We start from the raw sequence: 23,405 nt of genomic DNA, 5'->3' as shown, positions 1-23,405 counted from the left end.
GAGCATGCCCATCACATGCCTTTGCAGCCTCCTTGTCCTGGTGCGACTCTCAATCCAATAGTGGGAAAGCTCTTGCATCTTGAGGACAGTGATCATATCCTGGCATTGGCCAGACTTGGTTACTGGAGCAGGGCTATGTGAGTCACCGCCTCTTAAGAGAGATGCTACTAGGCCCCCGGATGGTCCAAAAGATGAAGTTGCACCTCACAGGGGTCGCAGAATCCTCATGGTCAAGAATCACAGAGTCATGCTCTTCTCTGATTTTACACAAGATGTGCAAAAGCAGAGGGCCTCTTTCACTGATGCCAAAAAGTGCCTTTAACAGCTTAGGATCACATACGCCATGTGGTGACTAGTGGCGAGGAGGTACAGTTTTCATGACACCACAGTCTGTTTGGGAGTGGGTGGACCATCAATCTCTGAAAAAGTGAAGGCCAAGCCAAGGAGAAGTCAGCGTAACTGAAGGGGCCCTAAGAAGAGTATTTAGATGTTCATGGGGCCGCGACTTCCCTGTTGCAGATGCATTTTGAATGTCGGCACGTCTTGGAATCCTTGAGTGGTGGGGGATCTGCGGCTCGGTCAGTTCAAGATGAAAGGGATCTGAATGATTTGGACTCTGATCAAACATCTGTCTCTTCATGGAACTCAGCAGAATCATTGCCTAAGATTACACCAGACACATCAGATGAAATTGTTTAAGTCTGGCAGAGTGTGGGTGTGTTTGTTTATAAAGTGTGTGCGTATTGGGCTCAATTTGGAGATGGGTATCCTGTCTGTTTCTGGCTGATGGTGTGTTTCAAGGCAAGTGTTCACCTGGGTTGGAGCCTTTCCACCCCCTCCTTCCTTTGTGGTTTTGTGCAAGGAGGTGTGTTGGAAAGTATCCAACTGGTTTGGATGGGAGTCATTTGCTTCTGATACTGGGGAACAGGAGTTGAGTTAGTTGTTCAAGGTTTTAGGTTTTAGAGAAAGTTGCCCCTATCTGCTGCTTTAGGTTGATATGGGTTGTAGGCTGGACCACTGTTGGATGGGCTTCAGAGGTTTCCACCCTTGCTCGTTCTGCATGGCAACCCCGTGAGGTCAACTTCATCTCTTGGAGTTTCCGGGGTCTTAGTAGCATGTCCAAAAGGTACAAAGTGTACTTATATCTTAAGAGGCGGGGGATGCATATAGCCCTGCTCCAGGAGACTCATCTTACTAGGGATGAGGGTTTGGCTTTGCACATGAGATGGCGGGGCTAGGTGTATGTCACATCATAGTCAGCTTTTGCCAGGGGAGTTCTGTTATGGATGAGACCCAAGGTTCCCTTCCACAAAACAGTTGAGCTTGTTGATTTGAGGGCAGGTACATGGTTCAGTCTGAGAGGTGGGAAGGCCATGATCTTGGTATTGCCAGAATTCATGTGCCTAATTTGGACAGGGGGGCACCATTCCAGACCCAGTCCATATTATTGGGGTGGGGGAGATTTCAACTGTGTTGTGGATTCTGAAATGGATTGTTTGCATCCACCCTTGAGGGATTCCCCGTTGCCCAGCACAGCTCGTATTTTCACAACCTGGCAACGGCAGTTGGGTCTTGTGGATTCTTGGAGGCACCCGAATCCTGTGTTGTACAACTTCCTGATTTGATTTTGAGTTGAACTTCTAATTTTATTCAGGCTTGCATGAGCTTCATGTCAGGCTTGATACATTTTTGTGCTCCTCATTTGTGCATAGTGTGGTCCACAGTATTAAGTACATGTGTAGAATTGTTTTGGATCATAATCCGGTATCAGTCTCTCCGTATTGGGAGTGTGAGCATCCTCGCATACCTGTTTAGAGGCTGAGAGTTGAGGCACTGGATGATCAGATCTTTAAAAGTAACATAAGTGAGGCCATTAGTGCTTATTTTCAGGACAATGTGGGGACTGCTTTGACCCCTTTGATAGAGTGGGATGCATTTAAGGTTGTGATCTGGGGGGATAGCTATATTGCCGAAGTGGCAGGAGTGCATAAATCGCTGGTGGGTGAAGTAGAATCTCAGGAAAAAAGCTCCGGGATCTTGAACGGTGAGGCCATTAAATCCAGCAGTTAAATATACGTTGCTGGAGGCTAGGGAGATGCTGGCAACCCAAGTTGAGAAACTCTGTTGTTTTGATTACAGGGAAAATCTGAGTCGGATGCATGCAGAACATGATAAAGCAGGCGTTTCTTTTGGCGTGGCTAATAAAACTGAGCAAACACAAGAAGATGATGGACAGAGCGCTGAAACTTTTCAGACACTCACCCCTAGTCACAGACCTGGGTTGAATCCATCATCGCTCTTTAGCTCACTTCACCTCCCCAGTTCAGACACAGCTATATGCAAATCAGTCTTGACCCTGTGCCTGGCTTGGCAGTCTGGGCTGGAATGTTCCCATGAGGCACAGAGTCAAGACTGACTTGCATATAGCTGGGTCTGAACTGTGGTGGCAAAGTGAGCTAAAGAATGATGATGGATTCAACCTATATCTGTGACTGGGGATGAGTGTCTGAAAAGTTTCAGCGCTCCGTACATCATCTCCTTGTGTTTGCTTTGTTTGCCATGAGTTGGCAGGGTATGCCCAGACGTGGGTCCCTTGCCCACTTTGCCCTGGAATCAAGCTAGCCTGGCTGATGAAGGGTGCTGCCCAGAAACCGGTCCCAGGATGCTTGTTTTCAGTTCAGTTCAGAGAAGACCTTTGGCAGTTCGGGCTGGACTGTTCCTATGAGGCACAGAGTCAAGACTGATTTGCATATAGCTGGGTTTGAACTGAGGTGGCAAAGTGAGCTAAAGAATGATGATGGATTCAACCCAGATCTGTGACTGGGGGGTGAGTGTCTGAAAAGTTTCAGAGCTCCGTCCATCATCTCCTTGTGTTTGCTTATTAAAACCGAGCATCAGGTAATCCTTGGTTATGGCGCTCCAGTCAGATGCAGGTTTGCCCATATATAGCCGTAATACAAGGTTTTGGGAATACCAAAATGCTCTCTATGCCCCTGCATTCAGATCTCCTACGCAGGTCATTGAGGATTTCCTGTCCCTTGGACACCTGCTAGTGCTTACGTGGGAGAAGGCAGATGTTTTGGGGGAAGATATCACTATCAGTTTATTCTCCACTTTGCCGGTGCTGGTGCCTCGCTGAATGTTATGGGAACTGGAGAGTCTTCTTTTGGAGCTAATATGGTGGGCAGGTAGGAGTAGGGTGGCAGCTCTGTCTAAAATGCAGGGCTCTGTGTTGGAGGGTGGGTGGGCTAGCTGCACCCGAACTTGACCCTCATTACTTAGCGGGCCAGCTCCAGTGGTTTAACCAGTAGATTTATTGTAGGATGTATCCTGAGAATGGAGTGGTGAGCTTCCTGCCTGCCTTAAAGGAGTTAATGCAGGTTCTCCTGGTTCCCCAGCGACGGTTGCCTGCGGCCTGTCAGGAGCTACTAACAAAAATGAATGACTTTGTAACGCAACTGGTGCTCATGTAAAGCGCTCTGATGCCCTCGGGTCTAGTTCGGGCTATATAGAACACAAATATTTATATATATTTTAGTTCGGGGTTAATGATAAGTAGTTTACATTTTTTGCATTTATTTTTGGTGGTAAAATAATTGTTATTTTTTTTATTGATATTTTCCGTATTCTTTCTCTTAAGGAGATTGCCTCCTCTGCAGCAGAGATCTCTACTTACGTGAAAAAAGTTGCTAGTATATATATTCACTGAAAACAACTAATGTTAAAGTGACGTTAGGTGTTGAAATGCGAAAATTAACATTAAAAAAACCAAAAGAAGACGCTGAAATTAACCACTTCTATTTCACTGAGTGAACTATAACTTGCAACCACTCCATGCACTGTTTCAGACCTCACATACTACATCACTCATGACATTAAATGACATCACTGATGACATCTCAGATGACATCATAAATCCCATCATTGAAGACAACACTGATAACACCACATTTATATACAGCTTATAGTTACTGTGTAAAAAAGTGAGGATGCATATCATGGAAACAGCGTACATCCTTGAGGTAAGTGTACTTGCGTATGTTCAAAGCTATACAGTGCACAGTTTGCAAATCACTAAAATTTGTGTGCAATTTGTACTACATGTTAAAGAAATTATCAATTTGATTCTGATTTATTTTAAAAACCCAAACTAAAGTTGTGAACATTTTTGCACTAAAATAAAAGCTCTACACTTTGCAAAATATTATTTTTCAGTGGGTGACTAAACTAGGACTGTAGTAGGCCTAACCGCCATCTTGAATCTTAACGCACCCATGATGTGTAATTTCATTTCTTTGCTTATCGCACATAGCAAAACGTGCAATTATGCAATGGATTCACATGCTGCTCTCGAAGAATGGAGTAGAAGTATTACTTTTCTATGTAACAGTTTCAAGGCTTTTCTTCCCGGCCACTGTAAGCCTATTCGTAATATTGGACTGTCACTGTTTCAAGTGTTACTAGATTTTTACTGACAGATCGGATAACATTAGGTCAAAGGGTGTTGTATTTATATTCACCTAGGGAATGGTGTTAGATAATGCTGCATTACATTTTGTGTTCTGATTTGTCAATTTCTGCAACGATTTCGATCACCTTATGCTGACTATGATTTTCACTGTGAATTGGTAACATATGGGCTCCTTCCTGGAGGTGAGCAACCTCTGATTTTACCGGACTTTTGAATGAAGACTCACGTTATTCTGTCTCTTATTATGGGCTTAAAATATATCATGTCAAACTCTATCCTGCTTCTTAGGCGCTTTCCCTTAGATTATCTGATGAGACAGTGTCAACACAAGGTAAAGGCTAAGCTCATGTAAAGTGGGTTGAAGATTAGTGTCTCAAAGTAGAATATTCCTCAATGCCAAAGCCTAAAGCAAAAAATCTGCGAGTAAGCACAAAGCTTCTGTTGGCAACATATTATCGACCAGTGTTATCTCTGGGCATGTGTACTGTAAATATTCTAGGGCAACTTCAATTACAAAAAATCAAAACATGTCAAATAATAGTAGTGACACTACTAGTATTTATTTTGCATGCCTAAGAATGTTGAAATGCTATTATGTCCCCGAATCCTCTCAATGTGTTGCGACCGAATTCACAACTTAACATCGCCATCCAATTCCCATTCTACACCAGAGAGTGGCTAAATCTGTCCTACATAACATCACAATATATTGCCTTTCCCAAGAAACAAGTCATAACACTTGGAGATTATTATATTGCACATCTGCTCACCAACTTAAAACCTACCCAAAAAAATGTTTATCACATAGGCAAAACCTAATGCATTTACCAATACAATAAGTGTTTCCATTGCCTGCAAAGCACATTTCGATTCCAAGAGTGTTGCGTCCCTTATTTCTTACCTGTCCCTCAATTCGACCTGCGAAGTCACTTCTCGCTCTGGGAGCCTCTGGCCCGACTCATTAATACAGAGATACGCTTCACTCCTCTGTATCGAGGGGCGAAGATGCTAGCTCCTCTCTGCGAAAGACACAGTAACACCCCAAGAGGGCAGCAACATTGCCTGGGGGCGGCCATGACAGTTAGCGAAGCCAGTGTCAACGCCATGAAAACTCGAAGCCACAGTAACATCCCAGCACGGCAGCATCACTGCCTGGGGGCCACCATGACAGTTAGAGAAGCCAGTGTCAACGCCATGAAAACTGAAGAAAGACTAACTACTATCTTTGTAGCAAGGTCTAGTTGTTTTGCCTTTTTTTTTGTACCTTGTCTCTAATTAGCTGAGAGAACTTGGTTACTGGTAGAAAGTGAAAGTGCAAGCAGCGTTCAACTCCCCTTATTCAGTGACTAACAGAGCATGCTTTGCTTCTGTAAATGAAAACCTGATGGCTTCCGTTTTGTAGAAAGCCAGAATCACAAACAATGAAGTATAAAACGAACGAGGAGACATATTAAAGTAAAGGAAAGGGAAAACCAGCACAAGCGCCCGCCTCGCGCAACAGCAGGGGGTGTGGGGGCCTGCGCGATTCTCTTGCGGGAGCATGCAGCTAGGCGCGATGATTGTGACCATATGGCGCCACCGTATGGCGCTGCGCGCTCCCGCAAGCGAATCGCCAGATGTGCATGTGTTGCCATTGCAAGCAATGCAACGCATGCACGTCTTTGCAGGGAAAGCTGTGCCAATGGCTACATGTCTCTCTCCTATATAGCACATGTGCGCTGCATAGGCGAGACCTAACAATCAAAACATGTCAAATAATAGTAGTGACACTAAAAGTTAGAAAATACAGAACAGTTTTATTATTATATATGGCTGTGTTGAAAATTATGAATATGATAGATATGAATTCACAGAGAAAATACATATTGCAACAAACTCACTGCATACATCCATCACACATACGTACCATAATCTTCTGTTGATTCAAATTGTCAATATACATGATAATGTAATTCATTACTTTATATGGTAATTAGTCAAAGACAATAACAGTGCGTTTAGAGCATAACAGAGAATCCAATAAATCTTATAATTCTCGGGTGGTTTCCTTGCTAAATGGTGGCCTGCCATTGGAAAAGAGCTGTTTGCGTTGCCTCCCTTTCGCCTTTTGGTTCGGCGCATCCAGACTAGATCGCCTGCTTCACGGCTGTCCTGAAGCAGTTTCTTATCTCAAGGAGGCGTGTTATATAAACAAGCCGTGAGATGCAGTCCGTATGGCCGCCCCAAAAGGAGTGAAAGCGGGATGCAAAAATAAACAGTGGCTGCCTTCCCGCAATGGCAAGCGCTTGTTCAATGTGCATCCAAGGCATTATGAGCAATATAATGTCCACCCGATGTGCATAAGTGAATGTTTCACTCACTAGGAAATATTGCTTTTCCCCTTGCTCGCCTGAGTGCTGGCACTTAGTTCCTCTTAGTCTTCTTAAGTAAGAGTCTACGTCACCAGAGCATGGTCAGCTGCTGGTAGGTTGTCAACATCTACCAGCCGTTATTTGTAAAATGTGGTAGCTTGAGCCTAATGCTGAGGGGTTGGACATGTAATAAGCAAAGTAAAGCAAAGAACTTAAACCCGCCAAATCACACGAGGGTGCGCCGGGCATTGGTCAAATGCCATGTGTATCCCAGCACTGTATTATGCTTGTTATCACCGGGCAAGGCGCGTGCCACTTCGGAGATGTGATGCGACCGCTGAAGCTGTCAGCATTGTTTGCTTGTTCTATTATTCAATAGGTTCTAGTTGTGAAAACTAAAACCTCGCGATCTATAAATAGGAGCGAGGTTTTGTGTCCAAATCACTAACAGAGATACACTAGCAGTGTGTGCCTTGGGACTGTACTACATCACCACGGTCGCCTGCGAGGGTATTGTTCTCTGGGGGAGGGTCAGTTATTTAGGTCAGACTGCTTGTCCTCCTGGAGCCCCTTATTTCGTGGGGGCAGGAGGGGTGTTCATCTTCGTTCGTGCGCCGCTCCTCTGGCCCAGAGGTATGCGTTGGGCCCTGGAAGGGGACTCATTAGGACAAGGGTCGTGTTTAAGTCTGTGTGGTGTGGGGGTTGCGGCCCTGGCTCTGTGACAAAGGAGGTAGTGTCTGTCCTTCCGGCGATTAATGAACCGAGCCCAGCCAAAGCACACCGCGTGCTATCAGCTTTGATCTGTAGCATACGGGCAGGGAGGGAAATGCAGCAGGGCAGGTTTTAGGGAATGTGAACAGAGACTGCTTATCACCGGCTTTCATGGGCCCAGAAGCAGAAGAGAGCACTCGGTCTCTCACCACAACACCCTTTCTCTCCTTTGGCCTCTCTCCCTCCAGTACTTGTCTGCCTGCCTGTGTTATTCTCTCTGTAACGTGTATCTCGCTTGTGCTCCTTACCTTTCTGTCTCTGCGCTTATTGTTTTCTCTCTACGATCATGCATGGTCTGTAAGGTGTCTTGACTCTTCCTGAAACACAAGAGTTGCATGAGGTCTGTCCATGAAAGCCTTGTTCCAGCCTATACTGCTCTTTCTTGTCGAAGTCCTGTGAAAGGCCTGGATGACTCATGCCTACTGGAGCCACATCCGAGGCTAGCCTGCCCAAGGCACGCTAAGCCTGTCCTATGCCTGTCTTTCAGAGTTCTAAGGTCTGTACAAGTAATGTTTCTCACAAAGCAGGAGGAGTGGCCTATTTGATGCCTAGTAGAAGGCCTTGCATGGCCTATATGGCGACTGCCTACTGCCCGAACCCCCTTCCTCGTTAGTTGACTTTGCCCCCACCAAACCTCCCTTTTGTCGCTCACAGGGGCAGACTGCTAGTTGGAACGGCCACAAATACTGTGCCAAGTGACTCTAAGGGCCCTGCACAAACAACAGTTCGAAAGCACGTAAATACCCAGCAGTATAAGGACCCATGCTGTACAACCTGCTAACTATGACCATCTACACCACAAACTCCCACCTCGCACCCAGAAATAAGCTCCTCATTCCAGAAACCTATGGGCAGAGCTGTCCTTCGTGTTAAGTGTAAATGGTATCTGGGTAGATAGGTTGGTTTCGGTAGCGCTTTCTCTATAGCAACATTAAAAAAAAATGTTGTTGCTGTAATAAGAATCATGCAATTGGTGCTTGACTTCAGCATTACAGATCTGTTTTGTGGTACACTCAGGTGCAATATTTTTAGCTCTGACAGTGGTCCATGGTAGGGTAGATTGTAGCTAGTGCTTCTTAATGAGGGGTTTGTGTGCGAAGGAAGAAAGGGCGAATGTGGACAAAAGGGAGAGTGCCCTGTTCTTCGTCCTTGCATGTTTCTTTTTCTAGGACCCAAGCCCCCGCCCAACCCCCACAGTAACAGAAATGCTGATTTGATCCACGGTTTCTAAGATTTGGATGACATTGCAAAGCAAGCATTAAAAATGCAATAGGTTTCGCCTTTCATTAAGTTAAAGCCATTTGCTTTGCTATACAATACCATTAGCAAAGCAAATGGCTTCAACTTAATCAAAGGCGAGACCTATTGCATTTTCAATGCTTGTTTTAGATTGCAATACTGGTTAACTTGCAATCTATGTGACATGCCATTGCATCAAGTTACAATGCTACCAGTTAGAGGATTATCTTCTGTTAATAGGGAGGGACTGTCCATGCTTGATTGCTCTGCTTGAAAATCATGGCATCAAACAAATTTATTTTTAAAATGATCTGCATATATCTTGTAGCAGTAACAACAAATTACATTCACTCCCAAAATGGTTTCCTATCACTTCCAAACTGGATTCCTATCACTTGATATTTGATCCCATCCATTAACCTAAATACGGAACCCCCACATGGGTCATCAGAGTGGAAACATCTTGTCCAGTATGTCTTACACATATGGACAAATCCAACTAACTCATTTAAATAACAAACTAGCCCAGGAGAGTGAACACTCTGCGATACAAAAAACTGGGATTCAGAGACCAGGGCTTGTTCTCTATCTCCCTCCCTTTTGGTCTATCAGTCCAGTGTTCTTGTGAGACACTAAAGCAGAGCACTCCATTAGGTACACATACTCTTATTGTTAGTTCGATGCTCTGGCAACACCATCTCTGAGTAGGACATCTGCCTACGCTTTCTATGCTTAGGCCATAAACCAGTGTAATGCCTCGCCTAACGGGAACTGCAAGTTGTAGAAATGGGGGTCTCTAGTTGGCAATGGTTTGCACCTTTGTCCAAGTAGGGACCCATGCTTCTAGTCAGGGTAAGGGAGCTACGCCCTTAACCAAACCCTGCTCACCCCCTTGGTAGCTTGGCATGAACAGACAGGCTTATCTCAGAGGCTGTAAAGCATGTGTGCACACATACAGTAATACAATGAAAACACTAAAAATGGGCAGCCCACCAGTTTAGAACAAGCATTTGCAATGCAATAGGTCTTGCAGTTGCAAGAGTTTGAGCTATTGGCATTGTAAATGACAGAGCCTTTTATTTAGGTTTTGAAAACCTGCGAGTGGTGCCTAAGCACAGATCTGTACTTATAATCGTTGTTTACGAGAAGCAAGGCGAGCAGTAAAAGAGGTACAGTTACTGCCAGACTTCTCATAAGCAACAATTCTAAGTGCAAAGTGCGTGTCTAGGCACCGCTTGCGGGTTTTCAAAACATAAATGGAAGGCAATGTCATTCACAATGCCAATAACTCAAACTTTTGCAAATGAGAGACCTATTGCACTGCAAATGTTGTGTTTCTCAGTCCCAGAGACTAACACGATGGGGTCTGTGAGCATCGAAGTCTCCTTTATAACAAAGCTGCAGTCCTTGCTGAGGTGTATGGTGCTCGTTGTGGGTGTAAAGTAGTAACATTTGCAGGTTTGGCTTCTGGTAATGTGATTTAAATAAACAAACAGAGGGGAAAGACAAAGGGTGGTAATTGGGAGCCGAGAGAGAGCCCACAACATGTAAAGGAGTATTGGGAGGGGGGGGAGGAGGGGAGAGGCTGGACATCAACCTTGGGACCAGCTTAAGACCTGGGGTTTAGTATTTCAGCCACGGATCCTATGATTCTGATCCATTCACTACAACTCCCTAACTTTCAATGCGCAGAGTAGTCGCTCTGTCACTTGAAGAGGGTAGGTAGAAGCCAGCAGACTACCTTCGGCCAAACGAACACAAAACCACTTGCCAAAAAAACACTGCACTTGGCATGTAGACACAGCCATCGCTTTTCGTGGTTTTCTTCGCTCTGGCTCAAGCCGCTGCGCTATTTGTTATAAGTTACTCCAAATACGTAGGTACAAATACACAAGGTATCAGAGCGCTTCACATGAACACTAGTTGCATTACACAGACGCATTCGCCTTTTTTAGGCACAGGAAGATGATGTGATTAGCCCAGAATCACAGGATATTTGTGCCTCCCAGGGGACTCGAGCCTGGCTCCCCAGCTTCCCCCAGGTTCTGAGCCTTGGGCTCAGTAGAAGAATGCTGCTGTTGAGCAACGCGCAGACAACTCAAAAGGTTATACTACACAGCATGCTTCCACACTTGAAAACACCGGAGAGTTGATGGTGGTGTATGAAAGTACCCATCAATCAATCATTCACTCATTCACAGACTCACAGTTAGTTTCTAGAAACAAAACTGGGTTGTATTATGTATACATATTCAAATAGTGGAGCTACTCACCCTCAGGAATCAGGTATGACCCTCGTGAGAAGCTGCCAAAATTGCAAGTTACGTCACAGAGAAACAAAAGCTGTCTCCCTAGTCCCGACGGGGGAGGGAAAGTGAAAGCGCCCGATACGCGCTATGTAACGCAAGCCCTACACGGGGACAGGAGAGGGGCACGTGGACGGAGTGCACATCTCCTGTCGCTGTGCGCGTGCACATCGCTTGTCCGTGCGTGCACATGTTTTGTCCCCTTCGCGCACCAAACCGACAACAATAGTCTCCCCAAGGCGAAGCAGCGCATGCGCTGCATTTGCTAGATGAGACGATGAGACTCAAAAAAAAGTAATCTTTATCTCAACCAAACAAGACTAAAACGACAAAAATCCACCATGCATTTACCAAGCTATACTCCAAAATAAGTCATTCACGTAACTAAAGCTTGTATTAACAAATAACTCCACCTGTAGCTATTACGACAATGTGACAGATTAAAATCCAAAGCATGGCGCTGGCCACGCGGTGTGCGGCGTCGGGTGCGGAGTCACACAGACCCCCAAAGAACAGTACCTTGGCAAATGATGAGAGCAAAGACGGTGCACGACATCGGAGAGGTGGTGCTTTGTTGGTGCCGGGCTTCTTTGGTTCCTTACGACCACAGGGGAGGTGATGCGTCGGTTCCTTAGGACCCCAGAGAAGGTGAGGTTTCGGTTCCCTACTGGGGTGCAGGGGAAGGGAGGCGTCAGTTTTCTACTGTTGTCGTGGAGGTGAGGCGTTGGTTCATTACTGTTGCTAAGGAAGTGATGGGAAGTTATTCTTATAAGATGTTATCAATAAAATCCCAGTCTATCCTGTGGGACAGATAGCCTTTCCATAGTGAAAAACGAATTACACTGTAGTTCACTAGCAGAAAATGGGTGCACTTGCCAGGTCGACGTGGCAGTAGTGCACCCACTTGCCAGGCCCTAAACTTCCCTTTTATTAAATGTGAGTAACCCCTAAGGTAGGCCCAAAGTACTCCTGTGGGCAGGGTGCAGTGTATGTGAAAGGTAGGACATGTCCTGATGGGTATGACAGAATATATAAATGCATCTCTTAGTAAAGATGATTTTTATATTGTGCGTTTGAAAACAACACTTTTAGAAAGTGGGTATTTTCTTGCTTAGCCACCCTGTGTGCCTCTGTCAACGCCAACACATGTTTGGTCTGGGGAAGTACCCCACGACTTCTTCAGGGCTCCTGGCAAACTTGCTAGACTGAATGTCTCTCTGTGGGTGTACTTCCGTCCCGGCTGATGAGGTACAAGTAGATCCTCCTGATCTATAGTCCTTGTGACAGACGTCAAATGGAAAATATAGCCTATAGCTTCAAATGCAACGTTAAGTCCTGATTGATTAGGTTAATAAACTTGAGAGAAAAATTAAATCCATATACACAAAAATCCAGATACCCAGTGCTGATATCTGTTTAGGTAAAGCGCTATTGTAAATCTAGCTAGCGATGATTGAGGAGTAGATCAGATGCCGAGTATGGATATCGGAGATAGAGAACGCTGACCACACCATTTGGTGGTACCTGAATAACCCGGATCGCGGGGTACTTCCCCAGATAAAACACGTGTTGGCTGGGCAACCATTCAGGAATAAAGAAGATATTACAATCAGTCTGCTCTGATGTTACTCAATTGATAGGTTTTTCTAAAGTCTATATACAACTGTACACTATATTGAAAGACGTATTCGGTATTTTAGAACGTGTGCACAGGCTTGCTGTAACAAAAATCATCTACAGGGGTCTTGAAATTTAAAAGCAAAGCTGGAAATTGGTCAAGGAAAACAAATCAGCAGCCTTTGTTGTGTCCTGTCAAAGGAAGTGCACTAATAATGCAAGAGGCACAACAGACTATAGAAATGTCAGAGTTTAGTGATGATGCACGATCCTTTGTTTTGTGCATTTTGGCATAAGAAATGGAGGTTTGCTGTTTTAGATTTGTCCCTAAAGCTATAGTAAGATGCAGCGTAAAAAGATAATTATTTGAGTGCAATAAGTGAAATTGGCTTGAAACATCTGATAATCCACATGCATCAGAAACTCGGCAAATCGATTAGGCTAGGGTCTGTTTAACCTTTGTGTGAGATTTTGGCGAACGCCTGATCTTTTCTGCTTTACCAGAGATCTCAAAACAAAGTCTTATAAAAACAAGCATTTGCAATGCAATAGGTCTCGCATTAGGAAAGTTTGAGGTATTGGTATTGTAAATGACAATTTTTTTAATTATGTGTTGGTTTTGAGAATAGCGAAATTAATAGCTTTGTCATTTACAATGCCAATAGTTTTAACTTTCGCAAACGTGACACCTATAGCATTTGTAATGCAATATGTGTTGTATTTACATGACTTAGATGTATTAATATTACAAATAACAATGGCTTTTATGTTTTTTAATAATTAATACTTAAATAAAAGTTATTGTAATTTATAATGGCAATAGCTTAAACTTTTGTAAATAACTTTTGGGAAGATTATGTTCAGTGTATTTTATTGTGATGAAAATCCAAGAACAGAAGTGAAATATTAACATCTTTTTGTGACATTTGTAATAAAGCTTGAAACATTGAGAGAACATATTAGAACCAGTTGTTGTTGAATGGTTGCACAGATTGATGCTGTGGCCTTCAGTGGTGCTGAGTGATGCTGTGGCCTTCAGTGGTGCTGAGTGATGCTGTGGCCTTCAGTGGTGCTGAGTGATGCTGTGACATTCAGTGGTGCTGAGTGATGCTGTGGCATTCAGTGGTGCTGAGTGATGCTGTGGCATTCAGTGGTGCTGTGGCATTGAGGGATGCTGTGCGCTGAGTGGTGCTGTGGCGTTGAGGTGCGCTGAGTGATGCTGTAGCGCTGAGTGGTGCTGTGGCGTTGAGTGGTGCTGTGGCATTAAGTGGTGCTGTGGCATTGAGTGGTGCTGTGGCGCTGAGTGATGCTGTGGCGCTGAGTGATGCTGTGGTGCTGAGTGATGCTGTGGTGCTGAGTGAGTGGTGCTGTGGCGTTGAGTGATGCTAAGTGATGCTATGCAATTGAGTAATGCTGTGGCATTGAGTAATGCTGTTGCGCTGAGTAATGCTGTGGCACTCAGTAATGCTGTGGCGCTGAGTAATGCTGTGGCGCTGAGTAATGCTGTGGCATTGAGGGGTTGTGTTGGAGGGTGGAGTGTGGATTTGGTGGGTGGATTTGGATGTAGGATTTTGATTTGGATGGTGTAGTTTGAGGGTGTAGTTGGAAGGGTGGAGTTGGAGGGGTGGACTTGGAGGGGTGGAGTTGGAGGGTGGAGTTGGAGTTGGAGTGTGGAGTCGGAGTTGGAGGGTGGAGTTTGCGGGTGGATTTGGAGGGTGGCTTTGGAGTGTGGATTTGGAGGCTGGAGTTGTAGTTGGAGGGTGGATTTGTAGGGTGTATTTGGATGTTGGAGTTGGAGGGTGGAGTTGGATGGTGTTTTTGGAGGGTGGATTTGTAGTTGGAGGAAGGAGTTGGAGTGTGGGATTGGCAGTAGTCGAGACCTAAACATATATACATAACTCTATTTTCTGCACAGGCTTGGATTGCCCTGATGGTGGTGGGGGAACGAGGCACTGACCGTGCCCATTTTATGACATCATAAGTCACTGACAACATGAGCAGAACTCGTATGTACTTGCACTTGATGCTGCCACAAACATAAATTATTTAAGAAAAAGAAAGAAACAAAGAAATGGTGACAAGTTCTTTGTTCCCACTGTGTTTTTAATGTGTGACCCCTAATTTGGGTGGGAAGGTTGGTGGCTGGGGGTTCCTCCTTTTGAAGCTTTTATTCAGTTTGGGGCTGGGTTCATATAGGTTTGTGAGGATTTTCTTTCAAAATATGTGCTTTCCGCTACATTACCAAGAGTCTCCTACTCTCCTTAAATTGAAGCGAGCAAGTCCAAAGCGATCTTTTCATAATAGTATACTAGTTATTATAAACACAACACGTGTCAGCCAGGGCGTAAAGCCTCGAATAGATGACAATAATGTCAAAGCCTCGAATTTATCACGATAAGCTGACGATGGTCTCAGAAGAGAACCCCGCCCAACGCAGAGTCTTACTATGGCATACACTGTGCACACCTTTAACACACACTAATGCACCAAGGGGTATTCGTCAGCTATTGACAATAAATAATCATGTTCGTTTATTCATCGGTTCTCTTAGCCCTGTGACTTCCAGCGCCCGCTGTCCAAGGGAGAAGCTCCGTTTTAAAAATCAGAGTCACTCGGTTTTATCGACCTCAGAAGCATGAAGGCTTGGGTCTTCAAACGGAATTCTACAGCAGGTACACTATTCTCGTGAGCTGCCTACACAGTTCTGAATGCATGGTTCTAATAGTAACAACTAGCAAAGTTTCCAAGGAAACGAGCATCCTTTTCGAAATGTATCAGACATATAAACTGCGTAACAGGAAACTTAGGTCTGACTGAGCGTACCTATTGTAGCATGGCACCTTGTCAGCTAGGAGTGTTTTCAGGCGTAATGCAATTTGAATCAGCTTGAACAAGAGTTTAAAAATGCTGTCAAATAGGAAGCGCTGTATAAATGCAATTTAATATATCAGAGCAAACAGGCTCCAATATTATGCATATATTTCTATGTCGAGTGTCGGGGCACCGCACCCAAGCCAACCGACCACGCACGCAACCTGGGCTTCATCCTGGACCCCCCCTCTCGATGACCAGACAAGTCAACGCCGTCTCCTCATCGTGCTTCAACACCCTGCGTATGCTTCGCAAGATCTTCCGCTGGATCCCGACCGAGACCAGGAAGACTGTCACCCAGGCACTCGTCACCAGCCGACTGGACTACGGAAACGCCCTCTACGCCGGAACCACAGCCAAGCTACAGAAAAGACTCCAGCGCATCCAGAACGCCTCCGCCCGACTCATCCTGGATGTCTCCCAACGCAGCCAAATCTCCAGCCACCTGAGGAACCTGCACTGGCTCCCCGTCGACAAGAGGATCACGTTCCGGCTCCTCACCCACGCACACAAGTCTCTCCACGACCTGGGCCCCAAGTACCTCAACAACCGCCTGACCTTCTACACGCCCACCCGCCAGCTACGGTCCACCAGCCTCGCCCTCGCAGCCGTACCACGCATCCGAAGAGCCACCGCCGGAGGAAGATCCTTCTCTTACCTGGCTGCCAAGACTTGGAACTCCCTCCCCGTCCACCTTCGGCTGACCCAGGACCATCTCGCCTTCAGGAAACAACTCAAGACCTGGCTGTTCGAGCAGTAGCATACCCCTCCCCCCAAGCGCCTTGAGACCCTCCCGGGTGAGTAGTGCGCTATACAAGTGGCATGATTGATTGGTTTTCGTTTCTAAATTACAGAAACACATAGGTTCAACTCTTACTCCCTCACTTGAGAACTCCGTGTGATCCTGAGCAAATGACTTCTGTTTTTTGATCCAAATGTGCCAAACATTGGGGCGTCTAGATGAGGGTTAGCTAGCTCTATGCGCTGCAAAGGGACATGCCGTTTTTATGAAGCATTTCAAACAGAGTAGTTTGTAAATGTTAGCAGCTTTAAATAAAGCTCTGTTAGAACTTGTGTTTGGTTTGCTGTGGTTGAATTGACCGCAACCCCAATGGAAGGGGTTCAAAGTTTAAATGTCGGGTTTACTAGCATGTTAGTTAGCCCTGAGATTCGTTGTTTGTGGGCATGGACTGTCTTGGACGTTTTGGGACCAAATCAAGCCCCCTGTCCGTTCACCCTGCACTGGGAGGAAACCAGTATCTCACATTTTTTTTTAAAGACCTGTTTATGAGCGTAGGGTCACCTCCTGATTTATCGATTCTGGTTTCCTGCAGATTTCTGCTTTTCCAGCGGAGAAATGCAGCCTGCTCAACCCTGTGGGTCTGTCGTGTTCAGACGTGAAATGTTTACCCTGCCTCTGATTTACACCTTCCAGGTGCTTCGAGCCTGTCATACCTGGCCCAGACTCCAAAAACACGAACCATCTCTACAGCCTCCGTTAGATAACAAGCAGAGTGTAACGAATTTTGCGCATTTGCAACAATATTTATTAATGCGTTTTTATAAAGCGCGGACTTTACCTGAAGTTGACAGAGCGCTTTACAATCGTACCAGATACATTACATAAGGAGTCCGTTTATTTGTACATTATGTAATGGTGCATTTTTATTGTAAAGCACACTAACACGTTTGGATGAGGTCTGCACTACATTCAAATACATAAATGAACAAGAGAACATTACAAGCGAACAAATTACAAAAGCAAACGTTACATTACATGAGGAAAAAGTGACAATCGTGAGCCAACAAAATACAAGAGGAGCAAATGGTGCATTACAGTAGGAACAAGAGACTACGCACGCACATGTACACGCACTACAGCATCCCGGTACCTCTAACTTCCCCTCCCAAGGTTCCAAAGGAGCCAGTCATCCCACTACGCTCTTGGCCTGGATGGGTTAATGCCTCCTCTCTCCCAGCCAGTACTCGGTGTCGGGGATGGGGGGAGAGAGGGGAAGGGGCCGCTCTCAGCGAGGTGGGGAAGAGAAGTTTCCATGCCGGGCAGTGGTCACAGCACCGCCCGGGCTTCGCTGTCCAACTGCCTACGAGAACAGGGCTAAGGATAGGTCTTGAACAATATCACGTGACAGAAGGGACGCCCAATGGGAGAGCAAGTACGTTCTGTGACGTAAGGCGGACTTCCAGGAAATGCCTGTTGTGCTAGAGAGACCTTGAATGCGGCGTAGTGCGTCTGCTCTACATCCTGTAATTCTAGGCAAATCGTTTAACCCCGGTGCCTACCAAAAATGAATGTGTCCGTGTGTAATGCCGCCACCACCGCGGGACGAGAGGAGCCTGAGAGACCCGGTGAGTGAGGGAGAGGGGGCTGTGTGTGTGCGCGTGAGCCCGTGAGTGGTGGTGGGGGGGTGCGTGCGTGGCTGTGTGTGTGCGCGTGAGCCCGTGAGTGATGGTGGGGGGGGGGGTGCTTGGCTGTGTGTGTGTGCGCGTGACCCCGTGAGCGGTGGGGGGGGGGTGCGTGCGTGGCTGTGTGTGTATGTATGTGTTTGCGCACCTCAGGGAATCTGAGGCAGGAGATGTGCACAGCGCCGGCCTGGACGTGCACATTCACAGATACCAATCGCCGCACGTGCCCGACCCCTGTCTCAGATTCCCAGGAGGCGGGCAACAATAGTTGTCGAGCTGGACGCAATGCTTCGCATTGCTTTCTCCAGCTCGACCTAACCAGTCTTAAATAACAGGCGAATAGCCACTGAAATCTGTAATTCACTTGTATTTATTCCTAATCCTGCAGACGCATGCTAGGAATGTTCCTTTAATGACGAGAACTGGTGTATGAAGCAGAGATGCCAGTCTCCCCGGTACTAGCCTCCAGTATTCAGAGTTCTGTGTTCGGTAGTTAACCCCATAGCAACCCCATACCCACTGAACTACAAAGAAGCACATACACAACCTCTGACCAAGCATCTACAGTTAAAACACGGGTTTCTGGGGGAAGCAAAATGTAGCGATCGAATATTTGGATCTAGCAGGCTACAAAACAACTTTCTGCCTATATAATTATAAAAAAATAAGTGCAGTCTAATTAAAATAATGATTTGTAAAATATGTAAATGAATACAATCAACATAATCCAGCCAAAAATGTAATTGTTGTTAGACTTCTGTTTAGAGCACAATCTGCTACTACTCCAGAAACAGGAGACCAGCATACCTACCAAAATAAAGCTAAAATATATGCATGCAATGACTAGGCATCACTTCAGAAATGTGAAGATTTTTCAGAAACACTTAGTTTCAAAATACTTACAGTTCAGGAGCTCATCTCGATTAGTTGAAAATGATAAGGGAGCTGCGTGACTCGGATTGCCTTTTGCTTAAAAGAAAGGAAATAGCCATTACTGGTACACCTTCATAACATTCTACAAACTATAATAATACATTAAAAGGAGATAAGACAGTTCAGTAGCATAATGCACCTAATGCAGATATCTAGTTAGAATGCTGGGCTCAATAAACATCCTTACTTGTTAATTGGAACCGGCAAATGAACAAGCTACTTACCTTTGTAACTCATTTTCTGTTGGATACTCAATCTAACTTCATATTCCTCGCCTTTGGAATATCTTTAAGTGTTAGACTGGATCCAGAGAATACTTCCAGCATTGCTATTGCCTGGAGGTTGCACAGTAGGGGTCTGCAACGGATACATACTGCCCCAGAAGTGACAGAGGAGCACCACACCGGTGAGCTGATGACAGCACCTCGTGTCCTTCTTCAAAACCCTCAAGCATGGAGCATAAAACAAACAGTATTAGACAGTGCTCTGAATTCCTAAATTGGGACTTTTTAGATGTTAAATGGGCCACCAGACGGAAAAGAGGAAGGCAGTGAGTAATCTGCAGTTTGGGTATTCACCCAAAAGAGGGTGACCAAAGTTAAGTAACTTGTTCTTCTGATGGATACTTCTAAACGCAGATTCCTCACCTTAAGAATAGATACCTTCAAAAGATGGAGGGTCCTTGTGAGTGGGCTCAGACCAAACGTCCTGCAGAAGCAAGCAGGTGAAGTGACCTTCCAGCCTGACCTGACTGTAAAGGTACTAGTATTTCGTGAACATGGAAACCGACATCCGTGTTGCAACCTGGCAGCTATCTCGAACAGGAACCCCTCATGCCAAAGCAATTGTAGTGGCATTGGCGTTAGTGGAATTACGCTGCAGGCCTTCACGAGTGTGCTTCTTGGCCAGTGCGTACCATACCTTCATGCAGAGGGCTCTTTGCCACAGAAAATCCAGCAAAAAGGTAGTCATCGGTGGCGTGGTCAGCAGCCAATGGCAATGGCCTCAAGCTAGTGGAGCTCCGCAGCCTTTGCCTATTATCCTGCCGTAATCCTGTCTCACAATCGACTGAGCGTCGCAGCGGCGGAGCTCGAGCCCCTAATGCGACCAGACCAGTTGGTCGCCGCCTTGGTGCCTGATTGCGGCTATATCGACCCCCGAGTGACGAGCCCTCCAGGGGAGCGACAACACAAAATGGCGGCTAGACGATCGTGGTGATCTGCCTCCAGCTCCTAGAGCAGACGGAGCCTCCGCTTGCACTGCCGCCTGGCTGCAACACCTGAGGTGCTGTGAGAAGCAAGGGCAGGCCCCGCAAATACTTCCTTCCCGGGCGGTGAATCGGCAGAGCCGGGGTGTGTGTCCAACACCAGCAAGAAACTGCAACGCGCCAGCCCGTTGTGGGGAATGGTAGCGCTCCGGCCCGGGGGCGGATGGAGTGGAACTGCGGCTTCCCAGAGCCAGGCGGGTGTTAAAAGACCTGTTCAACTTTTACCTTCTCCCACTGATCAGAGACTTGAAGGAAAGGAGAGTGGCCACCTTCAACTATGCAAACGACTATTCACAATTAATAACTCCTCCCTTTCAATATTTAACTTTCAGTCCACCATGAAATTCATTCGTCATTGGATGGACCACAACCACATAAAACTAAACCCAGGCAAAACCGAACTGGTTCTGACAGGTGGTGATCACAATCAGTGGGGACCACATTACTTGCCAAACGAATTAGGACCCTGTCCCCCGTCCCCTCCCCCTCACTGAAAAGCTTAGGGGTCACCATAAGCAATGACCTTTCCCTAAAAACTCATGTAGGCTCTGTGATCTCCACCTGCTTCTTTCAGTTGCGTAAAATTATAAAGATAAGCAGGCTACTGACCCAAGCAGCTCTGTTACAGGTCCTGATAGCCATGGTCCTATCACGTCTAGACTACGCCAACGCAATCTATCTTAGTCTACCACTTGGCCTTACAAAACGGTTACAGATGGTACAGAACCAAGCGGCTAGACTGATATACGAACAGCTCCCCCCTCCTTAGGAAGCTGCACTGGCTCCCTATTCCACAACGCTGCACATTCAAAATTGGCTGCCTGGTGTTTAAATACCTGAATGGCCGGAGACCTAAATTCATGTATAGCCTCATATCTCGCTACACCCCTCACGAAACCTCCGCTCAACCCACCTCCAACTTTTGACTGTCCCTACCTTCAAGCTGAAGCGCCAAGGGGGCTGTAGGTTTGCAACTCTGGCCCACCGATTGTGGAACTCCATTGCCCTGGAATTCAGGTCAAGCACTGACCTATAGAGGTTCCGAAAATATCTCGAAACATGGCTGTACATCAAAGCATACGAATGAACTGCGCCGGGTCGGCACCCCCCTAGTATCAGCGCCATGAAGCCAACCAGTGTATGAGCGCTTTACAAATCATTTTTAACATAACATAACATAACATAACAGATGACGGCGGAGTTTGGCGGCGGCTGGATTGGTGCCTGAGTGGACAGAGAAGGCATTCATTGCTTATGAGGTACGGCGCAGTGGGGCAGCTGCTATAGACTAAGTCAATAGACTCCAGCGGCTGCGGCTACAAAGGGCTGCATCTTGAAAGAGTCCACCCACACCTGCTGAGGGATCCAGCCGGCGAGGTAGAAAGTGAGGCCATGCCCCTGCCCTGGTGGGCGCAGGCAGTGGTGAAGAAGCCCAGTTAGCCTACCAACCCTGAGGAGCCTTCTGACTGCGCCCCAGTGACCTGTGTGGTGCCCCCACCCTGTCCTGGGAGATCTGTGGGGGTGCCAGGAGCAGAGCATGTCCGTAGAGGCGGCCACCCGCCTAGCAACCATTTGAAGAGGACCCTTCGGCCCACCATGCTTCCTGGGGCATGCATATTCCCCCAGCCTAGAGACTTCCGTACACCGTGTGGCGAGGACCCATCGCTCCCTGTTTTGAGCTATCTGTGAATGCCCAGACCGGGAAACCTGCCTCGGAGGCAAGTGCAGCCCGGGCTGGTGGCAGCGATTACCGGTATCGGCCCTAATTCTGTCCTATATACTTGGCCACACGCCAGAACCCATGGCAGGGGGGGAGAGGCACGAAACCTGTGATGCAGACTAAACCTGATAAGGTTGCCTGGTCAAAAACCAGTGAGGGTCAGGGGGCCCCCACTCAGAGGTCCACGATGAAGAAGGGCCCGCATCCGCCTCCAAAGACCTCACACTTCAGTACATCATGACTGCTATTAATGGTGTGCGTACCTCGCTGGAGACTCGAATTGACGTGGTGAACGTCGAGGTCTTGCTCATCAGAGCAGACCTCCAAAAGATGGACGACGGAATCAAGGAGGTTGAAGACGTCACTACTGAATTAACGAGGGAGACCTCCCAACTCAAACGTGATGTACAACTACTGCGAGAAACCCAGGCCAAAATGGAGATGCAACTGGATGATTATGAAGGGAGGGTGCGGCAAAACAACGTGCGCATTCTGGGGGTCCCGGAACGAGCAGAGGACCCGGCGACCGATCTCTTTGTGGAGGACTTGATTTCCAACCGTCTGAAACCAAAGGGACTATCCAATTACTTTTCTATTGAACGGGCTCACCGAATTCCGGAGGGGGTAAGGGAGGGGGGGAAATCGGGGCCACCTAAGCCTGGAGCTCCACCTCGGCCAATTATAGCTCGGGGTTTTAACTTCCAAGATCGTGATGCTATTCTTCAGGCTGCCTGTTCCAGCCGCCACTTACTCTGGAGAACAGCGCCATCACAATCTTCTAGGATTTTACACCGAAATGCCAAAACTAACTGCGCAGTTTTTTAACGGTTAAGAAGGCGCTGAGCGATCGAGACATTAAGTATCCAATGTTCTTCCCAGCGAAGCTGCGTGTGGTCGCAGAGGGTAAGTCCTGGTTCTTCTCCACCCCTGAGGACGCATGGGACTGGTGTTGAGTGGGAAGGCCCACCACAGAGAAACCTAATGGTCCGCGCCAAAACAGATGGAAGCCCACCACAGGGTCCCGGACCGAGTCCACCGCTGCGGATCATGAGACACCCTCGGGGAGCTGCGGAACGGTTGGACCCTGACTCTCCTATGGTTCGAGCATCACAACTGAGTGACTCGGGCTGCACATGTGTTGTATCTAAGAGTAATTATTTGGGGTCCATGGTTGGAGGGTTCTGTTGACATTATGCTGAATTGAGACCTTGGATAAAGTAAGCCTAACTGCTGGCTATCTGGGTGTGAGGGGTATCACTTTTCGATTGTATTCACTATATGGCCCAATCTTGGGAGAGATTCCTGTCTCTTGTCTGTAACGGTTTTCCATGCATAACGTTTCGAGTTGGGCGGGGCGGCTGCTCAACAAGCACCTCAGTAATTTTAGGGAGGGCGACAGGGGAGTGGGTAGTTTTAGATCCACTGGCAAGGGGAC

The 23,405-nt window shown here is 46.7% G+C and overlaps 1 protein-coding gene across 1 annotated transcript in view; it reads right to left on the bottom strand.

The window, feature by feature from the left end:
- The window catches only part of TRIM25 (tripartite motif containing 25), a 570,281-nt gene that overhangs the window by 11,585 nt on the left and 535,291 nt on the right, over window positions 1–23,405 (bottom strand). The window contains exon 9 of the mRNA XM_078654404.1: window positions 18,954–19,019. Within this exon, the coding sequence (XP_078510530.1) occupies window positions 18,954–19,019 (66 nt within the window). The remainder of the gene's footprint in view (window positions 1–18,953; window positions 19,020–23,405) is intronic.

This window comes from Lissotriton helveticus, chromosome 7, assembly GCF_964261635.1.
Source record: "Lissotriton helveticus chromosome 7, aLisHel1.1, whole genome shotgun sequence".
Taxonomy (NCBI): Eukaryota; Metazoa; Chordata; class Amphibia; order Caudata; family Salamandridae; genus Lissotriton; species Lissotriton helveticus.
The sequence above is the reverse complement of the archived record's forward strand: the minus strand, read 5'-3'. Positions and strand labels throughout refer to the sequence as shown.